Source organism: Saccopteryx leptura, chromosome 3 (assembly GCF_036850995.1).
Source record: "Saccopteryx leptura isolate mSacLep1 chromosome 3, mSacLep1_pri_phased_curated, whole genome shotgun sequence".
In the NCBI taxonomy this organism is placed as follows: domain Eukaryota; kingdom Metazoa; phylum Chordata; class Mammalia; order Chiroptera; family Emballonuridae; genus Saccopteryx; species Saccopteryx leptura.
In genome coordinates this window covers 1,064,493-1,086,424 of record NC_089505.1, presented here as the reverse complement: position 1 = coordinate 1,086,424, position 21,932 = coordinate 1,064,493, and the positions used below count along the sequence as shown (strand labels likewise).

Here is a 21,932-nt window from a genome sequence, read left to right as displayed (position 1 = left end):
TGCACATTACTGTATAACAAATTATACAACTGATTAAAACAAATAGAAATCTGGTACATATCCCAGTTTTGGAAGTCACTATTTTAAATAGCATTTCCTCACTTACCATTTAAGAAACTTTTAAAACCACAATCATCAGTTATATTCATAAAGAATTTCTTAATTTTATAGTTACTGTTACAGTTTTCCATTTAGTGCTGGCTCTTAGTCTATTATATGTGTAGAATAACGCCAAATTTATTCAATGTTGTCATGGAACTACCTTTCCATACTGTCCTCTTTGAAGCGAAGTCACTAAAGGTGCAGGCCACACTGAAGTGGTGGAGAGTAGTAACACTATCCTCTCAAGAGGGGAGTCTCTACAAACATTGCTGAGAGGTTTGTCTCCTTTCCCATTTATTTTTTTATTTCACAATTATATCAATATGGACTCGCGTATCCATGGTTTTAACCCAGGACTGTCGTTTATTTTGTTGCAGCTCTGGCCAGTGGAGCTCTACCCCTGTGTCCTTCTGACATACTCCCATTGGTGGGGTTTCTTTCTTTCTTTCTTTGTTTTGAGCACTTCCTCACACTACAGGATGCTTCAGGCCGATGTTACATCTTTTTTACCCCAGTGCTGGAGTCAGCCATTTCTCCAGGGAGTCCCGGCTCTTTCACTGGAGCGTGTTATTGGAAACGGAGATCTGGTTCCCAGATAGATGAGTGCTTTCTGTGCTAATGTCAGAGCAGGGCTGGAAGATTTAGTGTCTGAATTGCCCTAATTGCTTTCCCCACTTTTCTTTCTGCTCTCATATGCTTGCATTTTCTAGATTTATCCTCCTAACAGGTGGAGTTCATCTTCTGAATACATATGTGTGCCATAGGGCATATTTATAGTTTAACTATTTTAAAGGAAAAAAGATACCATGAGCTAAGGAGATTCAACCAGCTCATGTGTTTGCTACAGAAAGTGGCTCTTCAGTTACTTGATTTCTAAGAATGACAGGAAAGTGATTCATGATATAAAATTTTTTTCCACAAATAAATTCTAATTAGAATAAGGGAATTAAAAAATGTCCTCATTTGTTAGTAGAGTAGGCACAGGGAGATCATAATTCTTTTTTACTACCTCTCAAGTTGTCAACATTTTTTGTTTCTCTTTAAACTCTTGAATGTTTTGTGTGCTCTTGCTGTAGTATAAGAACCTTTGTGTTTCCATATTCCAAAGCCTTAGACCCATAGTTCTCTTTAAATAAGCCTCAAATAACCTTTTAATAATCACTTTTATTTTATATTTTGCCTTTTTTCAAAGTATTTTTTATTGTTGTTGGCATTTCATTGCAAAATGCGTACACAGTGAGACTGATGTGGTGCTTGTTTTAACTTCTTGCATTGAAAGGGCAGCCTCCCACCTGTGCTCCCTGCATCACTCCACCTGTATGACCAGGTGCACCCAGGAGAGGTTTCATTCCATTTTGGTTGTCTCCTTGCTACTCTGTTAAACACACAATCTAGTATTGACTTGCAAAGCTTTGGATAAAGATATAGTGTAGATATGCTCACACCTAGTAAAAATAAGAAAGCACACCTGAAAAGTGTCTTATTCTTTGTCCACTCATATTTAAATCCTCCACTCTTTGCAGCAGAATTGCAGAAATAACAAATCATCATTTGTATTTCATTTGTAACATGGCTCATATGTATTTAAATGTCCCAAAAGCATTGGTCCTTCTCTCCCTCTCTTTGTTTTAGTTCTTTTTGGGTAGTCTTATGGTTCACCAAAAGTGACAAATAATGCAAAGTCTTTAAAGTACATATTTTGTTATTTTTATTTATATGACTTTTGTAAGTTTATTTTCTGAAAGCCTTCACTTGAAAATATTTTATAAATAGCTTATTATTTTTATTTCTAATGGGTAAAATTTCTTCATCTGGGGTAATTTTTGTTTATATATTGGTTTTCTATTTTTATGTATTCTTCTTGTTCTTAGTTCAGTACTGAAAAAATATATTCAATAAATCTGTGAGCAAAGCAGACTTCTTCTACCAGAAGATCTAAGTCAGGGAGGCCCTCTCCACTCACCTCGCTCCTGTGCCAAGACCAGCCCTGGCCTTTCTTCCATAGAACATCCCACCGCTGCTCATGACCTCGTGAATTCTTAAGACGAACAGGCTACTCTCTAGAATGCCTGTGATTTTCTCTTCACACCAACTGAACTGTATGCTTATTTAAAAAGATAAGGTTTGTTCTTAGAACTGTTTAGATTTATTGTATGTTTTAATTGTAATTGCATAATTCAATAAACTGTTGCCCAAATATATGAAATATGAATGTAAAAGAGACTTGTAATTTCTATATAAACTATAATCTGGAATGTTTTGGAAAGTCTAGATAAGTCACAAAAAATGGCCATCAAGTAAGGTGTAGGAGAGAACAATTAAAAGTTTAGGAAGAGAAACCATAAAAATCCTGAAAAATTGCTCCACAAAAGTCCTTCAATTCTTGTTCTGTTTTAAAGAAATAGAGAGTGGTCATTGCAGGTGCTCCTTTTTGGTTGTGGTGTATGTGACAAAGTTGACTTGTGACTTCTTTCAGGGACACCCACCCACTAAAAGGCCAGGCTGTGGCCGTCGCCCAAGTAGTGATGGAGTGGAACCCATTCATGGGCTTAAGGTGAAAAGAAAGTGTTTAAGTTGTGTATGTGTTTTGCGTATCTATTATAATTTAATAAGCCACACCGAAGCTTAATGGCTTAAGATAAAAACCATTAATTATCTGTTTTGGTACCAAGTGGTTCTTCTGCCTCACATGGGGTTGGCTTGGGCCTGGGGACAGCTGGAAGGTCCAAAATAGCCTCACTCACAAGCTAGCAAGTGGGTGCTGGCTGTCAGCTGGGAGCTCAGCGAGGCTTTGATAAGCTGGGCAGTCCTTCATGCAGCACTCCACCGGCTGGGGGGGCTCGGGGGCCTTGGTGGCCTCCCAGTGTGGACCTCCAATACGGGGCCTGTTTCTGCTGGAGTACAGAGAGGCCTGCCTAGGGCTCGGACCCGGACCAGAGTCACTTTTGCTAAGTTCCATTGGTGAAGGCAGGCCATGGGGTCATCCTAGACTCGAGTAGGCAGTGATACCAAGTGTATGGATCCTGGGAAAGCCTAGTTCAGAGGGCCACCAGAGTACCAGCCACCACGGGTGTTTCAGTGTTTGTATTTGCATGGTTCACTTTTAGTGCTTTTAATATATGTTTTAAAATGAACTCACCGCAAGTCCTACTGACGTTTGAGAAGGAGGCTTATAATAAATAAGAGTGTTTAGCCCTGGCCGGTTGGCTCAGTGGTAGAGCGTCGGCCTGGCGTGCAGAAGTCCCGGGTTCGATTCCTGGTCAGGGCACATAGGAGAAGCGCCCATCTGCTTCTCCACCCCTCCCCCTCTCCTTCCTCTCTGTTTCTTGCTTCCCCTCCTGCAGCCAGGGCTCCATTGGAGCAAAGATGGCCCGGGCGCTGGGGATGGCTCCTTGGCCTCTGCCCCAGGCGCTAGAGTGGCTCTGGTCGCAACAGAGTGACGCCCCGGAGGGGCAGAGCATCACCCCCTGGTGGGCAGAGCCTTGCCCCTGGTAGGCGTGCCGGGTGGATCCCGGTTGGGCGCATGCGGGAGTCTGACTGTCTCTTGCCGTTTCCAGCTTCAGAAAAATACTAAATAAATAAATAAATAAATAAATAAACAAATAAGAGTGTTTATAAGGAAACAATCATTTGATTAAAATTTGTGTTCTTACTAATAAGGATGGGAACATAGGGGTTTCAGCCTATGTTAATCTGCCTCCAAAATCATGATTCTTACCCCATACTTCATTGGTGCTGTCTTGTCAGCTGGCAGGATTAGTTAACATTAGTGAGAGAAATAAACAGCCTCTAACTGTAGTAGCCTTTAAAAAATCGCATTCTTCAAATAATGAAATGTGATTGTATTTCAATAGAATTTCGACAGTGGGTAAGCCCCGCATTCTCAAAGATAAATATATACCTCACGCATTAATTGTGTTTGGCAGGCAGTTACTGAGCCTGCACCTCAGCACTGGTCTAGTCACTGGAGAAACAGCGACATGGAGCGTTGAGTCTGGTTGGGATCCTTTCTTGTTCATTTGCATAAGAAATTTTTTAGGGAACATCTACCTTTGCTTAAAAAAAAAAAAAGATGAATTTTAGTTTTAAAAAAAAAAGTTTGAGTGTCTATCCTGAAAAGTAACCAAGACTCACGAGATTTGTCAGGACCCAACACCCTGAATCAATGCAAAAGTTAAATAGAATATTGGAGAAGCTTAAGGTTGGCAGCAGCTTACCTGGAGCTTAGCTGATAGATGCTTATCTTAAGGCTTATATGAAGATCAACTACCTTATTAATTAGCTCTTGCAGTATGAACCATCCGTGCGACTTCAAGTGAGCTTAGCTCCCTTTGATTTATATTGTAGGCCAGGCAAACTCTACAAGTTCTTAAAGAAACCTAGAAATTCCATCCCTCCTCCCTGCCTTCCTCTCCTTTTATTTCCCCCATTAGCAGAAGCCTCCCTTTAATTATTACTTAGTAGAGAATAGGTAAATGGGGAGATGGAAGTGTTAGAATCTTACCCAGGTGAGAAGTGTACTGTTCTGTACTTCATAAGTGGATAAAAGATTTTATTTCTAAGGACTTTGCTAAAGAACATTTTAATGAAGTTAATTTTTAAGAGTTTTTGCAAAACCACAGATATTTTTAAACTCATCTAATCCAACTTCATTTTATAGATGAGCTATTTCAGTCGCCATGTGGTTTACCTACCATGTCAGAGCAGAACTATTTCACTCCAAGTAACTTGAATATTTATCTTGTCACCACACGTTTTATGTGTTGTTGTTTTTAACTTAAAAATTACACCAAACCCCCTTGGGTTGAGTTCAGGACATACTTTTCTTAGATTCTATGTCAAGTGAATAGTACATTATCAAAGTTTATTTTAGAAGAATGAAATATTTTGTGTTACTATCAGAAGGTTAGTACCAGAAACATATCTCACGTCTGTATGCTTTTAAACACAAGTAAGGCAATGTTTTAGGGCAACTGATGTAGTCCTTGTACTACTTTTCATCATCCAAAATAATTGGTATCCATGGGAACATTCTGAACCAGTCAGCTAACCACATTAGCTCATCTCACATGAGTTAATACAAAATGAGGTTTTGGATGCTCTTGGTTAGTTAATTGAAATGATGCAAGTTCTTTTGAACTTACCACTAGTATTTGTTTTTCTAGATTTTGTGTGTAAATGTTTTCTTATAAAGAATAAAAAAGAATAAGCTTTTGCTTGATTTTTTTTCCCTCCCACTTCTCATTATGTAATGCTTTTTAGCTAAGGCTCCTAAAGTAAGTGTTTTTTTTTTTCTAGCTCTTTTTAAGATTTTCCTCTTCATCACTTGTTTTAGCTTTTTGATTATGATGTGCATAATCAAAACCTGGTAGTTCTGTTTGGAGTTTGTTGAGCTTCTTGGATCTGGTTTTCTTCAAAAAATTTCAGCCTTGTTTCTTCAGACTTTTATTCTGTGCCTTTCTTTTCTTATTGTAGACTCCAGTAACGCATACATGTGTCACACTGCTTGATACAGCCCATAGATGACTGGTGTCCTGTCCTTTACATCTCCACCTTTTTCTCTTGATTCTTGTAGATAGTTTCTGTTGCTATATCTTCAAGTTCACTGATCTTTTCTTGTGCTCTGACTTATCTGTTTTTAGTCCCATCCAAAGTACTTTTTATTTCAGGTGTATTTTTTATCTCTGTAGGTTTCACTTGAGTCATTTCTGGCATGTTTCTATTGATTTTTCTACTGGCTTGGGCCATATCTTCCTATTTCTTTAGTCATTTTTGATAGACATTGTGAAATTTATTTGTGAATACTTAGGGTACTAGACTTTTCCTTTGAATAATGTTGAACTTTGTTCTGACATGTAATTAAGTTACCAAGTTACTTAAATGGAATGTAAACAAATATTTCCAACAAGTGTGAATACCTTCTTGACTTAAGTAAATCCTAAGCAAGTATTAAATATATACCTTTACCTTTCTGTAATGCCTGTCCTCACATTTATTTTAATTATGAATTATGTCGTATTTTTTCCTACTTCCTTTTCTGTGCTACATAATAAATAAAGAGGGGTGAAATGTATTATGTTTTATCTTATTGTGATGTATTGTTTATGACAGTATTCATTTTCACTTCCATGTGATTCTTTTTTTTTTAACTTTACTCCAGATCTATTTATATCCTCAGCTTCTCTAGAATTATTATAGGGATTTATTTCTCTACACTTATTTGGGGAGTGCAGCTGAAAGAATTTTTTCCATGCGTAGAGAAAATGCTTGTCCACAGTTGGAGGACAGTACCAAATAAATATATTTTTCTCTTTCTTCAAAATAAAGTCTTTATAAAATAAAAGTTAAGTAAATTTTTATTAAATGTGCTTTATTAGACTTTTTATCTGTTAAAACACAAGACTTGCTTCTATGTAGATGCGATTGGTGATATTCAAAATACATTCTCCTGCCCTGAAATCATGACTGTCGGGGGCTTGCCGTGTGGAGACTTGGCCCACTGAGCTTGGACATTTTCAGTCCCTTTTCAGAAATCCTCTTTCCCTTTCATTTTGTATCTTTTTCCTCATTCATCCACATGATCCTACTGGAATCAAGTAAAACCTGCTATCTTATATGGCTGTTGATATTTTAGTATTTTTTGTTATTTCCATTATTTTGATTAATTTTTGAATCTTCATACCTGAACTTCCTGAAATATATTACAATGTTAACCTTAAAAGTTCTGAATTAGTCTTGTTAGTCTGAGAAAGAGGAAGTCGTGTGTGTAGCCACGTGCTGAGTAAGGCTAGGCCCTGTCTCCTGCCTCTGAGGTCACTCAACGTTCCTCCTCACGCAGAGGGTGTGTGCTTCTTCTTTCCTCTATCCTGGTGTTCCTTTTGTGTGGCCTCACTGTACTTAATTGACTAAATGTGCTATAGCTTCCTAGTGATGACCATTCTAATAGGTGACATCTGTCACTGTGGAAAACACTGAATGGCTCTGAGCACTGTGCTGGAAACCTGGGGATATAAAACTAATAAAAAAAATACAACGCCCTCTCGTATCACTGGCTATATCTTAGGGGGAAATTTAAGAAAAAATGTTATATTGAATTTGAAAGATCTTAGAAACTGTTAAATATATGAAAATGGCTTGCAGTCCGATTTCATGCTGAACTCAAAGGCAAACTTAAGTTAGGCAGATGGTTAAAGAACTTGGGTTCTCTCTGTGGGTGGTGAGTGCAGCGACTTCCAAGGCCTGTAATGTGAGTAGTAGCAATCATTCAGCAAAGCCTCACTCTATTATTACTCCTCCATTAAGCATCCATAACCCTTCTGGTATGGAGTCTCGGTATTTATTATTCTTATTTTATAAATGTGCGATATGGAGATTTTAAATAACTTGACCAAGGCCACACAGCTACTTACTTAGGTGGGATTTGAACTGAAGTCCCTCACACCACAAAGCCTTTGCTGTGAACCATCCCAAAACCTGTGCTAGTAACCACCAGAACAGGTGGAAGTGAATAGCAGCCTGGGCATTCCAGCGTGTCCTTTCATCAGCCAGTCAGCGAGTTTGCAGTAAGTCAAGAACAGTGTTTCCCAACGTGGGGCCCACGCCCCACAGGGGGGCAATTCGATAGTTAAGGGGGGCAATTTGAAAATGGACTCGACACGACTTGATCTCTTTCGCCCCGGGCCATTTAAATGCAATGCTAGATATCGGTGCCAAATTTAACAAAAAATGCAATTCTTAAATAATTGCGGTAAATAATTATTAAGTATAATTTCGTTTGACGAGACCAAAATATCAACTGGGTGAATGGCATCAAGTAAACGTCCTGGGTTCACCGCGGAGCATGCCGTCTGCCGCGGGGAGCCCCGGACGTTTTAAAAACTCGCTAAACAACGCAGTTACTTTCACCTAATTGGCCCATCGCAACTTATGTAGTGTTTCACATAATTCAGTTGGTGTTAATTTGAAATAAGTGTCAGTCAAAACTGTTGTAAAAGCTCGTTGATTTAATAAATATACATATATATATTGCATAGATATAATTGGTAAGTATTTGATTTTATTTTTATCAATATTAAACTCTTTTTTAAGTACTTCTTGCATCGGGGCTAGAAAGCAATAATATTTTATAAATATTATTGGGGCTATAATGTGCATGCATGACAATTTTAATTTTAGAAGCATAACTTTCCAGAAAATTTTGTCACGTGGAAAAAATATAGATACCTTTTGATTTGCAGTGGTAGTGTAGTAAATGTATTATATACACTTAAATAAATATGAATTTTTAGTATACGTTTACTCTATGTCAGTCACATTGAATATATTTTAACACATATTTTAATATTAGTTTTTAATTGATCTTATTTTTATTATAGCCCATAGTAAAATGAGGGGTGCAAGCAAGGAAAAAACTCGTCAATATTCAGAGGAATATTTAAAATTTGGGTTTACCCGCTGTTCACGATGAGTGGATTCCTTTTTGTCTTTTATGCCAGCAATGCTTGACCAACAAATCAATGAAACGAGGTCGTCTTGAGGCGCATTTGAAGGCGAAACATAGTGCTCATATTAATTCAGATTTGAGTTACTTTAAAACTTTAAAGAAAAATTTTGAAAAAAGAACATTAAAGTCTCTATTGACTGCTCATACTTCAACTAATAATCGTGTTCTTGAGGCTAGTTATCAAATTTCTTTATTCATCGCTAAAACTGGAGAAAATCACACTATAGGAGAGAATTTAATAAAACCGTCAATATCAGCATTTCTTAAAACGGTTCTTGAAAAAGATGACAAAGATGTAAAAGCTATGCCACTCAGTAACAATTCTGTTAGCAGAAGAATAGACGAAATGAGTGAGGATATTGAAAAACAACTTATTGAAAAGCTGAAAACAAGAAAATTCTCCTTGCAAATGGATGAATCAACTTTGAGAGACAGTGAGACAGTATTGATAACTTACGTAAGATATATTGATAAAGGACATTTTGCTGAAGAAATGTTGTTCTGTAAAAGATTAGAAAGCACCACTACCTCCAAAGATATATATATCTAAAAAACTACTTAGATGTCAATGATATACCAATGAAAAATATATTATCTTGTGCTGCAGATGGTGCTCCCAATATGATGGGCAAGAAAAACGGCTGCTTAAAATTGATGAAAGATGCGAATCCAGAAATGATTCTTGTGCATTGTGTTATTCATAGGGAAAACTTGGTAGCTAAAAACATCTCGCCTGTTCTGAATGAAGTATTACATACAGTAATAAAGTGTGTTAATGCTATTAAAGCTAGTGCCAAATGTGAGTGTCTTTTCAAGCTATTTTGTGAAGAACAAAATGAAGACCATGTGAGACTTTTACTTCATACTGAAGTAAGATGGCTATCTAAAGGAAACTGTTTGAAAAGATTTATGGAACTGTTTGATACTCTTAGTGATTTTTTAAGCGACAAACCTGAAATGACGTATCTGTTAACAATAGATGGTAAAGCATTTGTGAGTTATTTAGCCGATATCTTTGAAAAACTAAATATATTAAATAAGCAACTTCAAGGAACAAATAAAACTCTTGTTGATGCAAAAGCAAAGATATTTGGTTTCATTACCAATATTGAGTTATGTCAGAAACATATTAACAACAAAAACTTTAAACAGTTTCATTGGCTCCAAAAATGTGAAGTAACGGATACCACTTTACTTGTTATTGTCAATCATTTGAATATTCTATCGGCTGATTTAAAAGAAAGATTTTCTGATTTAAAACAAATTGATTTCCCAACATGGATGATGCAGCCAATGTTAGTGGATTTGTCTGATATATCAAATATGCAGTATCAAGAAGAACTCGCAGAATTGCAAAATGATGAGTCAGTTAAAGCTTTATTTAATATCAAAGGAGCGATGGCATGGCTTTGTGAGGAAACAGAAATCAAATACCCAAATTCAACCAAATGTGCAAGAAAACTATTGCTACCGTTTCCATCTTCATTTTTAGCTGAATGTGGATTTAGTGCTGTAAATGATTTACTGGTAAAAAAAAGAAGTCGGCTGGATATAACACAACGTGGAGACTTGAGACTAAGGCTAACCAAATTGGAACCTAATATAAAATCTCTGTGCAGCAAGCATCAAGCGCAAGGATCACACTAAATTAAAATAATAAATTAATATAGAAAAATCTGTATTAAAATTATTTGGAATTTAAATTTCTGTTTTTCATTATATGTTTTGAAATTTTACTTACTGTGTTTTGTTAACAATTTTATAGTGATTTCTTCCTAGAACTATCATTTATGTTTATTAAGTGAACAAATCAATTTTTTAATGTTAAAAATTAGGTATGTTACATAGGGGGGACATAAAAATTTTAGAAAGGTTAAGGTGGGGCATGGCACAAAAAAGGTTGGGAAACACTGGTCTAGAAGCAATTGATAGACGGAATTTCAGGTTAATCTATACATTGAGACTTAAATAATAAGTGAGCCTAAGGGAATAGGTACATTTAAAACTTATTTCTACATTTTCTCATTGTTTAATTTGTTTTATTTAGCTTTTAGGGTATTTCACTTTTATGTCTCAGTGTGTGTGCACATATGTGTGGGTATGTACATTAATATACCTGGTATGGGCTTATCTGATTCAAATCAGTTTTTGACCTGTCAAAGGGATTTTTTACACATTTCAGTACTGTAAATTTGTATAATTCTGTGGCATTTTTATTTTTGAAAGACAGTTTATTTCTGAAGAGTTGTCAGTCTGGTTTTATAATATGGTATCATACATTTTAGAGCAGTTTTTCTTTTTTCCTTATGATTTTGAAATAGTTTTGATTTTTATATCAGAATATAAACTGCTAAGAAACTAGATATATCATGGGTATAGTTTGACATTCTGTTTATAAAGTATACAGTATATTTTATAGAGAATATTCAGAATGGTGTAGACATAAGTATTTGAAAGAACTTGATGATTGATTCCTTCTAGTTTGCTGTTTTGGGAGGTATTTGTTCTCAGTGATATCGTTAGATTTTATTTTGTTAGCTTTGCAAAAATAGAACTTTATTATTTGAGCAGTTGGCTGGGGACAAAGAGCTGGTAGGAAATGTGTGCAGAGAGTAGATTTAGGAGGAATTGCATTTTGAAGGCGAAGAGAAGCTAATTTCTTCCTGCTCTTGCCTGGCATCCTTTGCCCTCCCCCTGCGCCCCCCAGACCCCTGACCTCCCCTCCCCCTGCGCCCCCCAGGCCCCTGACCTCTGCACTGCAGTGTGTCAGAGAGCCAGGGGAGGTGACCGCTTTGTGTCACCTGCACTCTGTGTGTGTCCGGTGAAGTGCCTCTCTGCTTTCTGCCGTGTGTGCTGGGAGAGGCGCTCTGCAGCCCCGAGCAGGGCTGTGCTTGCCGCTCACTGGGTGAGCTCGTCCTCCCGCCCGTCCGCCCGCCCGCCCGCCCGTCCATCCATCTGTCCATCCATCCGTCTGTCCATCCATCCGTCTGTGGCCAGCACGCAAGTGCTTTCTTAGTTCTGCCTGACTTGCATCTGTTAGCTCTTTTTTCCTTAATCTGTAAGTTTATAGTTTTAAACTTTACATACATTAGGAAGAATTCTACAAATGCATCTGTTCTGTGCTCTTTTTTTTCCTTAATCTGTAAGTTTTTAGTTTTAAACTTTACATACATTAGGAAGAATTCTACAAATGCATCTGTTAGTTCTGTGCTCTTTTTTTTTCTTAATCTGTAAGTTTTTAGTTTTAAACTTTACATACATTAGGAAGAATTCTACAAAAAACAGAAACGGCACGTCACTTCTGCTGCTGGTAAGAGCAGCCGCGGTTAGGCGTTGCTTCCTTTGAGTGGAAGAGAAGTTCGTGTGAGTTTGCACAAACACAGATTGCAAGGTTACAGTGCAGAGGAGACGTGTCCATACAGAAGTTGTACAAAAGGTTCTTAGAAGAAATCTTAAGCCTGACCAGGCGGTGGCGCAGTGGATAGAGCGTCAGACTGGGATGTGGAGGATCCAGGTTTGAGACCCCTAGGTCGCCAGCTTGAGCGCGGGCTCATCTGGCTTGAGCAAAAAGCCCACCAGCTTAGACCCAAGGTCGCTGGCTCGAGCAAGGGGTTACTCGGTCTGCTGAAGGCCCACGGTCAAGGCACATATGAGAGAGCAATCAATGAACAACTAAGGTGTTGCAACTAAAAACTGATGATTGATGCTTTTCATCTCTCTCCGTTTTGTCTGTCTGTCCCTATATATCCCTCTCTCTCTGACTCTCTCTGTCCCTGTTAAAAAAAAAAACTTAAGTTGTTTAAATTTGAGTTCACATGCTACGTTCCTGACTATTTTCTCTGCTTACTGTCTTTCCCAGGCAAGAGTGCACGCTGGGAGATGCCACTTGTCGGCACTCTGAATCCGACGCAGAGTTCTCCGACGAGATCAACACAGAGAACCTTTACGGCACCTCTCCCCCCAGCACCCCTCGGCAGATGAAGCGCATGTCCACCAAGCACCAGAGGAACAATGTCGGGAGGCCTGCCAGTCGCTCCAGTTTGAAAGGTCTGTCTTATACTTGAAAAGATATGGGCCCTGGCTGGTTGGCTCAGTGGAAGAGCATCAGCCCAGCATGTGGATGTCCCGGGTTCGATTTTCAGTCAGGGCACACAAGAGAAGCATCCATCTGCTTCTCCACCCCTCTCCCTGTTGCTTCTCTCTCTCTTTTCTTCTCCTACAGCCATGATTCGATTGGAGCGAGTTGGCCCCAGGCGCTGAGGATGGCTCCATGGCCTCCACCTCAGGTGCTAAGAAGAGCTTGATTGTTGAGCAACAGAGCAACACCCCAGATGGGCAGAGCATTGACCCCTAGTGGGCATGCTGGGTGGATTCTGGTTGGGGTGCACGTGGGAGTCTGTCTCTCTGCCTCCTGTGCTCTCACCAAATTAAAAAAAAGAAAAAAGAAAATATACCCCTGAGAGGGCATGGCACTCCTGGTCCATAATCTTTATATTACCACATAACCAATGACTGATCTTTTCTGCCATAATGTTAGTTATTCCTTTTAATTTTAACTGTGATTTTGATGCTGCTTTTACATTTAATTAAAAAAATTTTCACCATTAGCTATATTGTTAGTAAAGGAGAAAGTAACTCTCCTGAGATAGAAAGGTTTTTCCTGAGTACTTATTAAAGTCCTCTGTGTTCCCTGGAGTGCAGAGGAGCCTGGAGGCTGTGGGCGAGGCCAGGTGTGGGCGAGTATGCGTGCTCACGCAGTGTGGCTGCGGGCGCGTGGGGTGAGTGCGCGTGCTCACGCAGTGTGGCTGCGGGCGCGTGGGGCGAGTGCGCGTGCTCACGCAGTGTGGCTGCGGGCGCGTGGGGCGAGTGCGCGTGCTCACGCAGTGTGGCTGCGGGCGCGTGGGGCGAGTGCGCGTGCTCACGCAGTGTGGCTGCGGGCGCGTGGGGCGAGTGCGCGTGCTCACGCAGTGTGGCTGCGGGTGCGTGGGGTTAGTGCGCGTGTATGTGGGGCGAGTGCACGTGCTCACGCAGTGTGGCTGCGGTGCGTGGGGCAGAGCGCCTTCTTTACCCTTTGAGTCTCATAGGCTGCAGTGTCTGCCTTCTGTCTTCAGGCGTGACGGAGGAGGTGGGCTGTCGGGACAGGCAGCGCCGGCCGGCTTTCCCACGGGTCCCTGGGTTGCCTGAGACCTGTGCACACTGCCAGTGACTGGGATGCTGCCCTTGGCATACAGGGTCCTCTTCCTTGCTTAGCACAGAGCCTTGGGGGTACCCTACACCTCATAACCATGGACAGATAACGTGCTCTGCTTGTCTTTTTGTTTAGACACCCACAGCTACGGGAAGCCGAGAGTGTTTTCCATTTTCATTTCCTCCTTCCTCCTAGCACACCACAGCTGTTCTCTTCTGAGCTAGACAGTCAGTCATGCTGACCTGCTGCCTCCTTGGGCCCTGCTCTTTGTCATGGAGCCTCAGGTCACCGGAGTCTGGGGTATTAGAATTTCCCTGCCAGTTTCAGCAAACCACTTGTCCTAAAACTGACGGCATAGCCTCCCGGAATTCATCCATCTGTTACTGAACAAGACAGGGGTTTCATTTTCTGTCTCCTCTGAGAAGTGTTCCCTGTCACATGCTCTCCACACTGGCATCAGACCCATTCCCGACCCTCCCTTTCTGAGTCCCTGTTTCTCCTCTCTTGTCAGCCAGATTCCCCTTCCCACAGTTTTCCACACGTTGAACACTCGTGGTGGTGAGTTGACAGGTTCCCTCTGTGTCCCTATTGTAGCCCTTCTTCAAGAAAGGAGGGCAAGCTTGACCGATGGTGGCACAGTGGATAGAGCGTTGACCTGGGACTCTGAAGTCTCAGGTTCAAAACCCCAAGGTCGTTGGCTTGAGCGTGGGCTCATCCGGCTTGAGTATGGGGTCACCAGCTTGAGCCCAAGGTCTCTGGCTTGAGCATGGAGTCACTCGCTCTGCTGTATAGCCCACCAGTCAAGGCACATAAGAGAAGCAATCAGTGAACAAATAAAGTGCTACAACTTTGAGTTGATACTTCTCATCTCCCTCATTTCCTGTCTGTCTCCTCTCTGTCTCCTCTTCCCTTACTCTCTCTCCAAAAAAAAGAAATAAGGGCCCTGGCCGGTTGGCTCAGCGGTAGAGCGTCGGCCTAGCGTGCGGAGGACCCGGGTTCGATTCCCGGCCAGGGCACACAGGAGAAGCGCCCATTTGCTTCTCCACCCCTCCGCCGCGCTTTCCTCTCTGTCTCTCTCTTCCCCTCCCGCAGCCAAGGCTCCATTGGAGCAAGGATGGCCCGGGCGCTGGGGATGGCTCTGTGGCCTCTGCCTCAGGCGCTAGAGTGGCTCTGGTCGCAACATGGCGACGCCCAGGATGGGCAGAGCATCGCCCCCTGGTGGGCAGAGCGTCGCCCCATGGTGGGCGTGCCGGGTGGATCCCGGTCGGGCGCATGCGGGAGTCTGACTGACTGTCTCTCCCTGTTTCCAGCTTCAGAAAAATTAAAAAGAAAAAGAAAAAAGAAAAGAAAGAAGGAAGGCAAGAGAAATGGATGTTATTGTACTTGTTTGCTTGAGTGAAACCTTATCCAAGGTGGAGTTCCTAAGTGTAGCTTGTCTTCTCTTAGGGAAGATGATTTTTTTACTTTCTTTTCAAACTTTATTTGCCATAGAATGTTAAAGTGTAGCCTGTACTTACCTGCTTTGGAAATTAATAACTTACCATTGCAATTTCTCACCTTTAAAATCAATCCTATCCATTTTCTCAGAGGAATTTTTCAAAGGCTTTTCGAAGTTCCTCATCTCCTGTAGGACCACGGAGCAGTGTCTGCTCAGTCGGTGGCGGTCAGCACGTGTTTGCCTTGCGAAGACGCAGCAGCACGTCTGCTTTTGTTCCCCGTGGGCTCATGGTGCTGCAGGACAGGGGTCGAGAGCACGGTTTCCCCAGTTTGTAGATTGGGAAACTAGGTTTCAAAGCGGCTTCTGTGAGGCCGGAAGGCTTGAGCCACTGGCAGGACGGAGTTCAGAGCTGGACCTCCTCGTGCACAGTCTGGGCTTTCCCCCGTGCAAGCAGCCGGGGCTCGGCATCTCTGCGACCTGAGCGCCTGCACCCTCCTTCCCTGACAGTCAGAGCCCCTGTCCCTCTGGGCTGCGTGGGGGTGGAAGGGAGAGGGAAGGTCCTTTCTTTTCCTCCTCAACTTCTTTCAGTCGTTTATTTCATAACATTACAGAAGTTTAGTTTTGGAAGGAGTCTCAGAGACCACTTACTCCATTCTTCCTTTTTCCAGTTGCAGAAACAAATGCCCGTAATCTGACTTGTAGCTAAGACCTGATATACCAAAACGCTTGATAGCTTATTCTTTCTTGCAAACGATGACATGCTTACTGTAGGAATTTAGGAGATACAGACAAGAAGGGGGAAGCTGCGAGGTGGCTTCTGACCTAGCCAGGCAATGACACAACGGCTGCTGTCCGCGTTCGTCTGGCCGCACAGGGCCGGCCGTGTTCCGTGGGGGGCGCGGCAGCAGCACAGGGCACTGGCACGGGCCCCGGGCCTGGCCCCCGGAGGTGCGGCTCCTCGTGGTGGAGAGATGGGCTCTCCCTGCCCCGTCCGTGGGAACAAGAACCCCTGAAGGACGGACTGTAAGGACACCGACAGGTGACGGGGCACTGAGTGCTGAAAGGGCGTGAGAGGAACTGTTAACACTTTTTTTTTTTTAAGTGATGTTAGATTGTAGCCATTGTCATGAACGGATTATGTGGATATATTAGTAGTTAGACTCACTGTTCTAGCCAGACTCTCTTCTTTTCTGCCTTTGTCTTTTTATGTTCTTCTCTGGCTTAAAATACCCACTTGCCAGGCCCTGGCCAGTTGGCTCAGTCAGTTAGAACATTGTCCTGAAACTCCAAGGTTGCACGTTTGATTCCTGGTCAGGACACATACAGGAGGCAACCAGTGAGTGCAGGACTGAGTGGAACAACAGATGACTGCCCCTCCCTCCCTCCCTCCCTCCCTCCCTCCCTCCCTCCCTCCCTCCCTCCCTCCTTCTCTCTCTCTCCCCCCCCTCCCCCTCTCCTCTTACTTATTCCTCCCTTTCTCTTCCTTCCCCCCTTTTTCTCTCCCTCTCTCTTCCTTCCCTCCATTCCCCCTACACACACCTTCCCTCTTTCCCTTTCTTCCTCTGTCTCTAAAATCAATCAATTAATAAAAATACCCTCTTGCCTTCGTCCCTGCCCTTAGTTAAGTGGAATTCATTCTTCAAGGCCCTTGGTCAAGTACTTGTTCTGACACAAAGCCTCTGCAGATTAGTTAGCCCACTGTAGTCTGTATTTTATGGCACTCAGCTCCTTAACCTTCAGTCGGTCTGGGCTGCCGTGAGCACCCTGACATGCAGGTTGGGGTCCCTGTCCTGACATCTGTCTACCCATCTGTGTTTAGTGGTGATCTTTATCGCAGTGATGTTGTGAAGATTATGAGAAGCTCTGTAAAGCCCTTACTTTGAAAATGATGGGATTGAGTAAAACACTATTTCCCAAAATGCGGTATCATTCTGGTCACATTGAATCCAAGGCCTGGGGGGTGGGCCCAGGAATCTGAATTTTAGCAAGAAGCAAAATGATTTCTTATGGTCACTCAAATGTGAGATCCTTAGCCCCCCAGATTGCTGACATTGACAGTCCAGTATGTCGTTGGGCTGATGACCCCCCACATTGGAGGGTGAAGAGTAGCCGTGTATCTGTGCTTTCTTTCTCTCTGAGAGCTGGAGGAGATCCCGGTGTGGAATTGGACAGTGCACGTGTGGGAGAACAGAAGAATTGCCAGGACTTGATAACAAATGCGTTTTATACGTATTCCAAAGAGCCATTTATAGGTGTGAGTGGTGCGGCATTCAGTTGATTGTCTTACATCTGTTTAAACACGTGAAGAAATCACTCACCACTTGGTTGCTTCTGGTTTTATTATAAACATTATTTTTCTTTTTCTTTTCTCTTATTTGGTAGACTTACTGGTGATTGGCCCAAGGAAAAAGTTAACTACTCTGGAGGTTTCCTTTAACCATACCACCAATTTGCACCATTTAATTTATAGCATGTGGGAGACCAGATGTCCCCGTTAGTCTGACTAGAGCTGTAGAAACTAATTTTGTAGGACTTTAATTAGAATTTGTTATGTAAAACATTCTGCATACTTCTGATCTATTCTCCTTTTCATAAGCTGTTTGTATTTGACTTTTTGTTAATTGCAGAGGGATTTAGTATTAACAAAAAACTAAACAAACCCGCCATTAGTAATGGGCTGCTTATTTATTTATTAAGACCTTTTAATAAAAGCTTCTTAGTGGTGCCAGAGCAGGTAGATGCAAAGTGCTGGGCAGTCAGTGTGTCGAAGCACACGGGCCTCTCTCCCTGACACCCTCCCCTGCTCGGACCTCCCTGACAGACAGATCCTCAGGAAGGACTCAGCAGTGTTCCCTAAACCGGTTCTGTGAGCTCTGCCCCACTGTTCTCGCCCTTTTCATTTTCAGCATACGGTATATCTTTTTTTCATAATAACAGCCTGAAAATAGCATTATGTGTAAATATCAGTTTTGTTGAAAATATCGAGACTCGCACCGGCTTCGTGTTTTGGAGTAATCTATTCTGTGATGTTTGTGTTTTACTAGAGAAAGTGCCCGCGTCGAGCCAGCCCGCACCCAGAGACACTGGGAAGGCCGGGGAGAGCGGGGAGGAGCACAGCTACAAGCAGGAGAAGAAGGTGCGGGCGGCTCTGAGGACCACGGAGCGCGACCACAAGAAGAACGTGCAGTGCTCCTTCATGCTGGACTCCGTGGGTGGCGCTCTGCCCAAAAAGCCCATCCCCGACGTGGGTCTCAATAAGCCTTACCTCAGCCTGGGCTGCAGCAACGCCAAGCTGCCGGTGTCCGTGCCCCTGCCCATAGCCAGGACTGCCCGCCAGACCTCCCGGACCGACTGTCCCGCCGATCGCCTCAAGTTCTTTGAAACCCTGCGGCTCCTACTAAAGCTGACCTCGGTCTCCAAGAAGAAGGACAGGGAGCAGAGAGGACAGGAGAACACGTCTGCTTTCTGGTTCAACCGGTCGAATGAACTGATCTGGTTGGAGCTGCAGGCCTGGCACGCGGGGCGGACCATTAACGACCAGGACCTCTTTCTGTACACGGCCCGGCAAGCCATCCCGGACATCATCAACGAGATCCTGACTTTCAAGGTGAACTACGGGAGCTTCGCCTTCCTTAGCAACGGAGCGGGATTGAACGGGGCCCCGGGGGCAGGGCCGTGCGGAGCCCCTCCCGGAGCGCGGGCTGCGGGCTACCCCACCTACCACGAGCATCTGCGGCGCCAGCGCGTGTCCTTCGAGCAGGTGAAACGGATCATGGAGCTGCTGGAGTACATAGAAGCACTTTACCCGTCGCTGCAGGCCCTGCAGAAGGACTACGAGAAATACGCCGCCAAGGACTTCCAGGGCAGGGTGCAGGCGCTCTGTCTGTGGCTGAACGTCACCAAGGACCTGAACCAGAAGCTGAGGATTATGGGCACGGTTCTGGGCATCAAGAACTTGTCAGACATTGGCTGGCCGGTGTTTGAAATCCCTTCTCCGCGGTCGTCCGGGGGCCACGAGCCCGAGGAGGGGGACGATGACACCGAAGGGGAACTGAAGGAGCTGGAGAGCAGCTCGGACGAGAGTGAGGGGGAACGGGGCTCGGACCTGAGGGGGCCGGAAGCCAGGGCGCCCACGGACAGTGCCTTCCACGCCCCGCCGCAGGGTGGCGCGGCTCCGGCGCTCGAGAGGCTGGAGCCCGAGGACGAGGCCCTGGGCTGGGGGGCGCCGGAGGGCAGCGCGGAGGCCGGCTTCGGCAGACACTGTCCGACCTCTATCTATAGACCCTTTGTAGACAAAGCACTGAAGCAGATGGGGTTGAGGAAGTTAATTCTGAGACTTCACAAGTTGATGGACGGTTCCTTGCAAAGGGCTCGGATGGCGCTGGTGAAGAGGGACTGTCCAGTGGAGGTAGGTCTCCATCAGACGTCTCGTCCTGAGTTCCTGTATTGTGAATCCCAGTGTGTTGTGTCGGTTATTACGTGCTTCCTTTCATAGGCTTGGTATTTTTTTTTTTTTCATTTTTTCTGAAGCTGGAAACAGGGAAAGACAGTCAGACAGACTCCCGCATGCGCCCGACCGGGATCCACCCGGCACGCCCACCATGGGGCGACGCTCTGCCCACCAGGGGGCGATGCTCTGCCCATCCTGGGCATCACCATGTTGCGACCAGAGCCACTCTAGCGCCCGAGGCAGAGGCCACAGAGCCATCCCCAGCGCCCGGGCCATCTTTGCTCCAATGGAGCCCTGGCTGCGGGAGGGGAAGAGAGAGACAGAGAGGAAAGCGCTGTGGAGGGGTGGAGAAGCAAATGGGCGCTTCTCCTGTGTGCCCTGGCCGGGAATCGAACCCGGGTCCTCCACATGCTAGGCCGACGCTCTACCGCTGAGCCAACCGGCCAGGGCATAGGCTTGGTATTTTTAAGGCGTACATGGCAGTTATTAAAAAATGGTAGAGTTAAACATTTTTATAAAGTGCTGTGATAAGAGGGAAAAAGTATTTCTGAAAACTGGACAAAGTTTAGTGAATCAAGTATAAGGTGGTGGGTGGAGGAGAAAAATTGCCACCGTATAAATACAGCATAGAGGAGGACAGGCTACGTATAAATAAAGAGGGAAGAAAGCCACAATCATGGGTGACCACAAGCTGAATGTGAGTCCGTAAAGAAGTCAACACGATGCTAACATATTTTTAAGTGAAGGCGGCATCCAAGGTCATGGATAGATCGGTCTTTCTCCAGCCTTTGCAGTAGCTTACTCCTTTTCTGAGGAGTGTGTCCAGCTGTGGTCATGGTGTTAACGAGATGTGCATTGTAGAGGAACGTGAGCATGAGCAAAGGGTTAGGGTGTACACTGTGTGGTAGGGGTTAGCCTGGGTGATGGAGGTCTAAGGAAAGTCTTCCTTATTTTCAAATGCGTGATCCGACTCAGGATTTCTGTGAAAGGAGTATGCCCCCTGGAGGAAGTGGTTTGAAATTGGGTTTAATTGAATATTTAGTTTTGACAGCTTGACACCTCAGAAATTCTTTCTTGCCAAGGGCGGTAGAACTAAGGTACCAGCCTGCCGGGCGTTGTTCTTGAGGAAGGGACTACAGCGATTTCTCTGTGGTGCGTGTGCAGGGTCATTCGGCTGGAAGCGAAGGACCCGACCTTTGAGATGCCTTCTGTGTGTGGCTGCACTGCCAAGTTTTCGTGGCTATATGCAGGTGTGGTGTGTTTTTTTTTAACTTCAGTTTTACACAACTGAAGAAAAAAATTTTTTTTAAACTCATGGTCAAATCATGAACCCCCAGGAAGAGTAGTGAAGCATTCACACACTACAGCTGGATGTTTGCAAAGTGAGTAGCTACTTTGTAGCTGTTTTAACCCTGAATGATTTTTTTTGTACATCTTTTTATTTATTTATTTTTAGAGCAAATGAGTTTTTTCTCTTTTAGTCCGTGGATAACTATTTCATAATAAGATTTTATTACAATGCAGGTTTCAAAATCAGTATAGCAAAACTAGACCTGTCATAAGGACTTGTGATGTGGTTCAGATAGGGAATGACTTACTCTGGCCTAAGGTTCTGGCTGGAGTGGTTCACTTCCAATGCGGACCTGCGTGGGTAAGACGGAGTGATGGTTAATTTTTATTGTGAAGGACTGATTTTGAAGTAATATGAATGAAGAAGCCTTGGCCGTATTAGCACGTCTCTGATTCAGTGGTTCTCATCGGAGAGGGACTGATGGTGTGGTGGTGGGGGGCTCCAGGAGGTGCTTCTTAAAACTGCTCACATGCTGTCCCCCACATCTTGTGGCCGTGACCCAGCTGCTGTCAGGAGAGGTACATGCGCAGTATATGGGTACATGGCCTGGGTTTGATTTCTCTAGTCTTTATACTAAGTATGTCGGAGAAAGTCACAGTTTTGAAGTCCTCAAGTGACTGGATTCCATTCCTTGACACAGGTCTTTCTCACCACATAACCTTGTAAACGCCTTAGTCTTTCTGGCCTTAGGTCTTCACGTCTGTAAAATGGGCATTATGCCTTCCTACCTACCTCACAGGGTTGTTGTGAGGCTTTATAAGACATTTGTGTAAAGAGTAAAATGCTAGAGAAGTCAGATATCAACCGTTATTTTTTTAAAGAAGTTTTGTTCAAGTTTTCCTCCCTTGAAGCTGTCAGTCAGTATGGGCTAATTAATTACTAAATAATTTTGTATTTTAA

The 21,932-nt window shown here is 43.5% G+C and overlaps 1 protein-coding gene across 6 annotated transcripts in view; it reads left to right on the top strand.

Moving 5' to 3' along the window:
• MAP3K4 (mitogen-activated protein kinase kinase kinase 4) overlaps positions 1-21,932 on the top strand; it is a 94,210-nt gene that overhangs the window by 20,886 nt on the left and 51,392 nt on the right. For all 6 annotated transcript variants that reach the window (XM_066372765.1, XM_066372762.1, XM_066372764.1 and 3 more), the window contains exons 2-3: positions 12,465-12,652; positions 18,276-19,639. In XM_066372765.1, the coding sequence (XP_066228862.1) occupies positions 12,465-12,652; positions 18,276-19,639 (1,552 nt within the window). The remainder of the gene's footprint in view (positions 1-12,464; positions 12,653-18,275; positions 19,640-21,932) is intronic.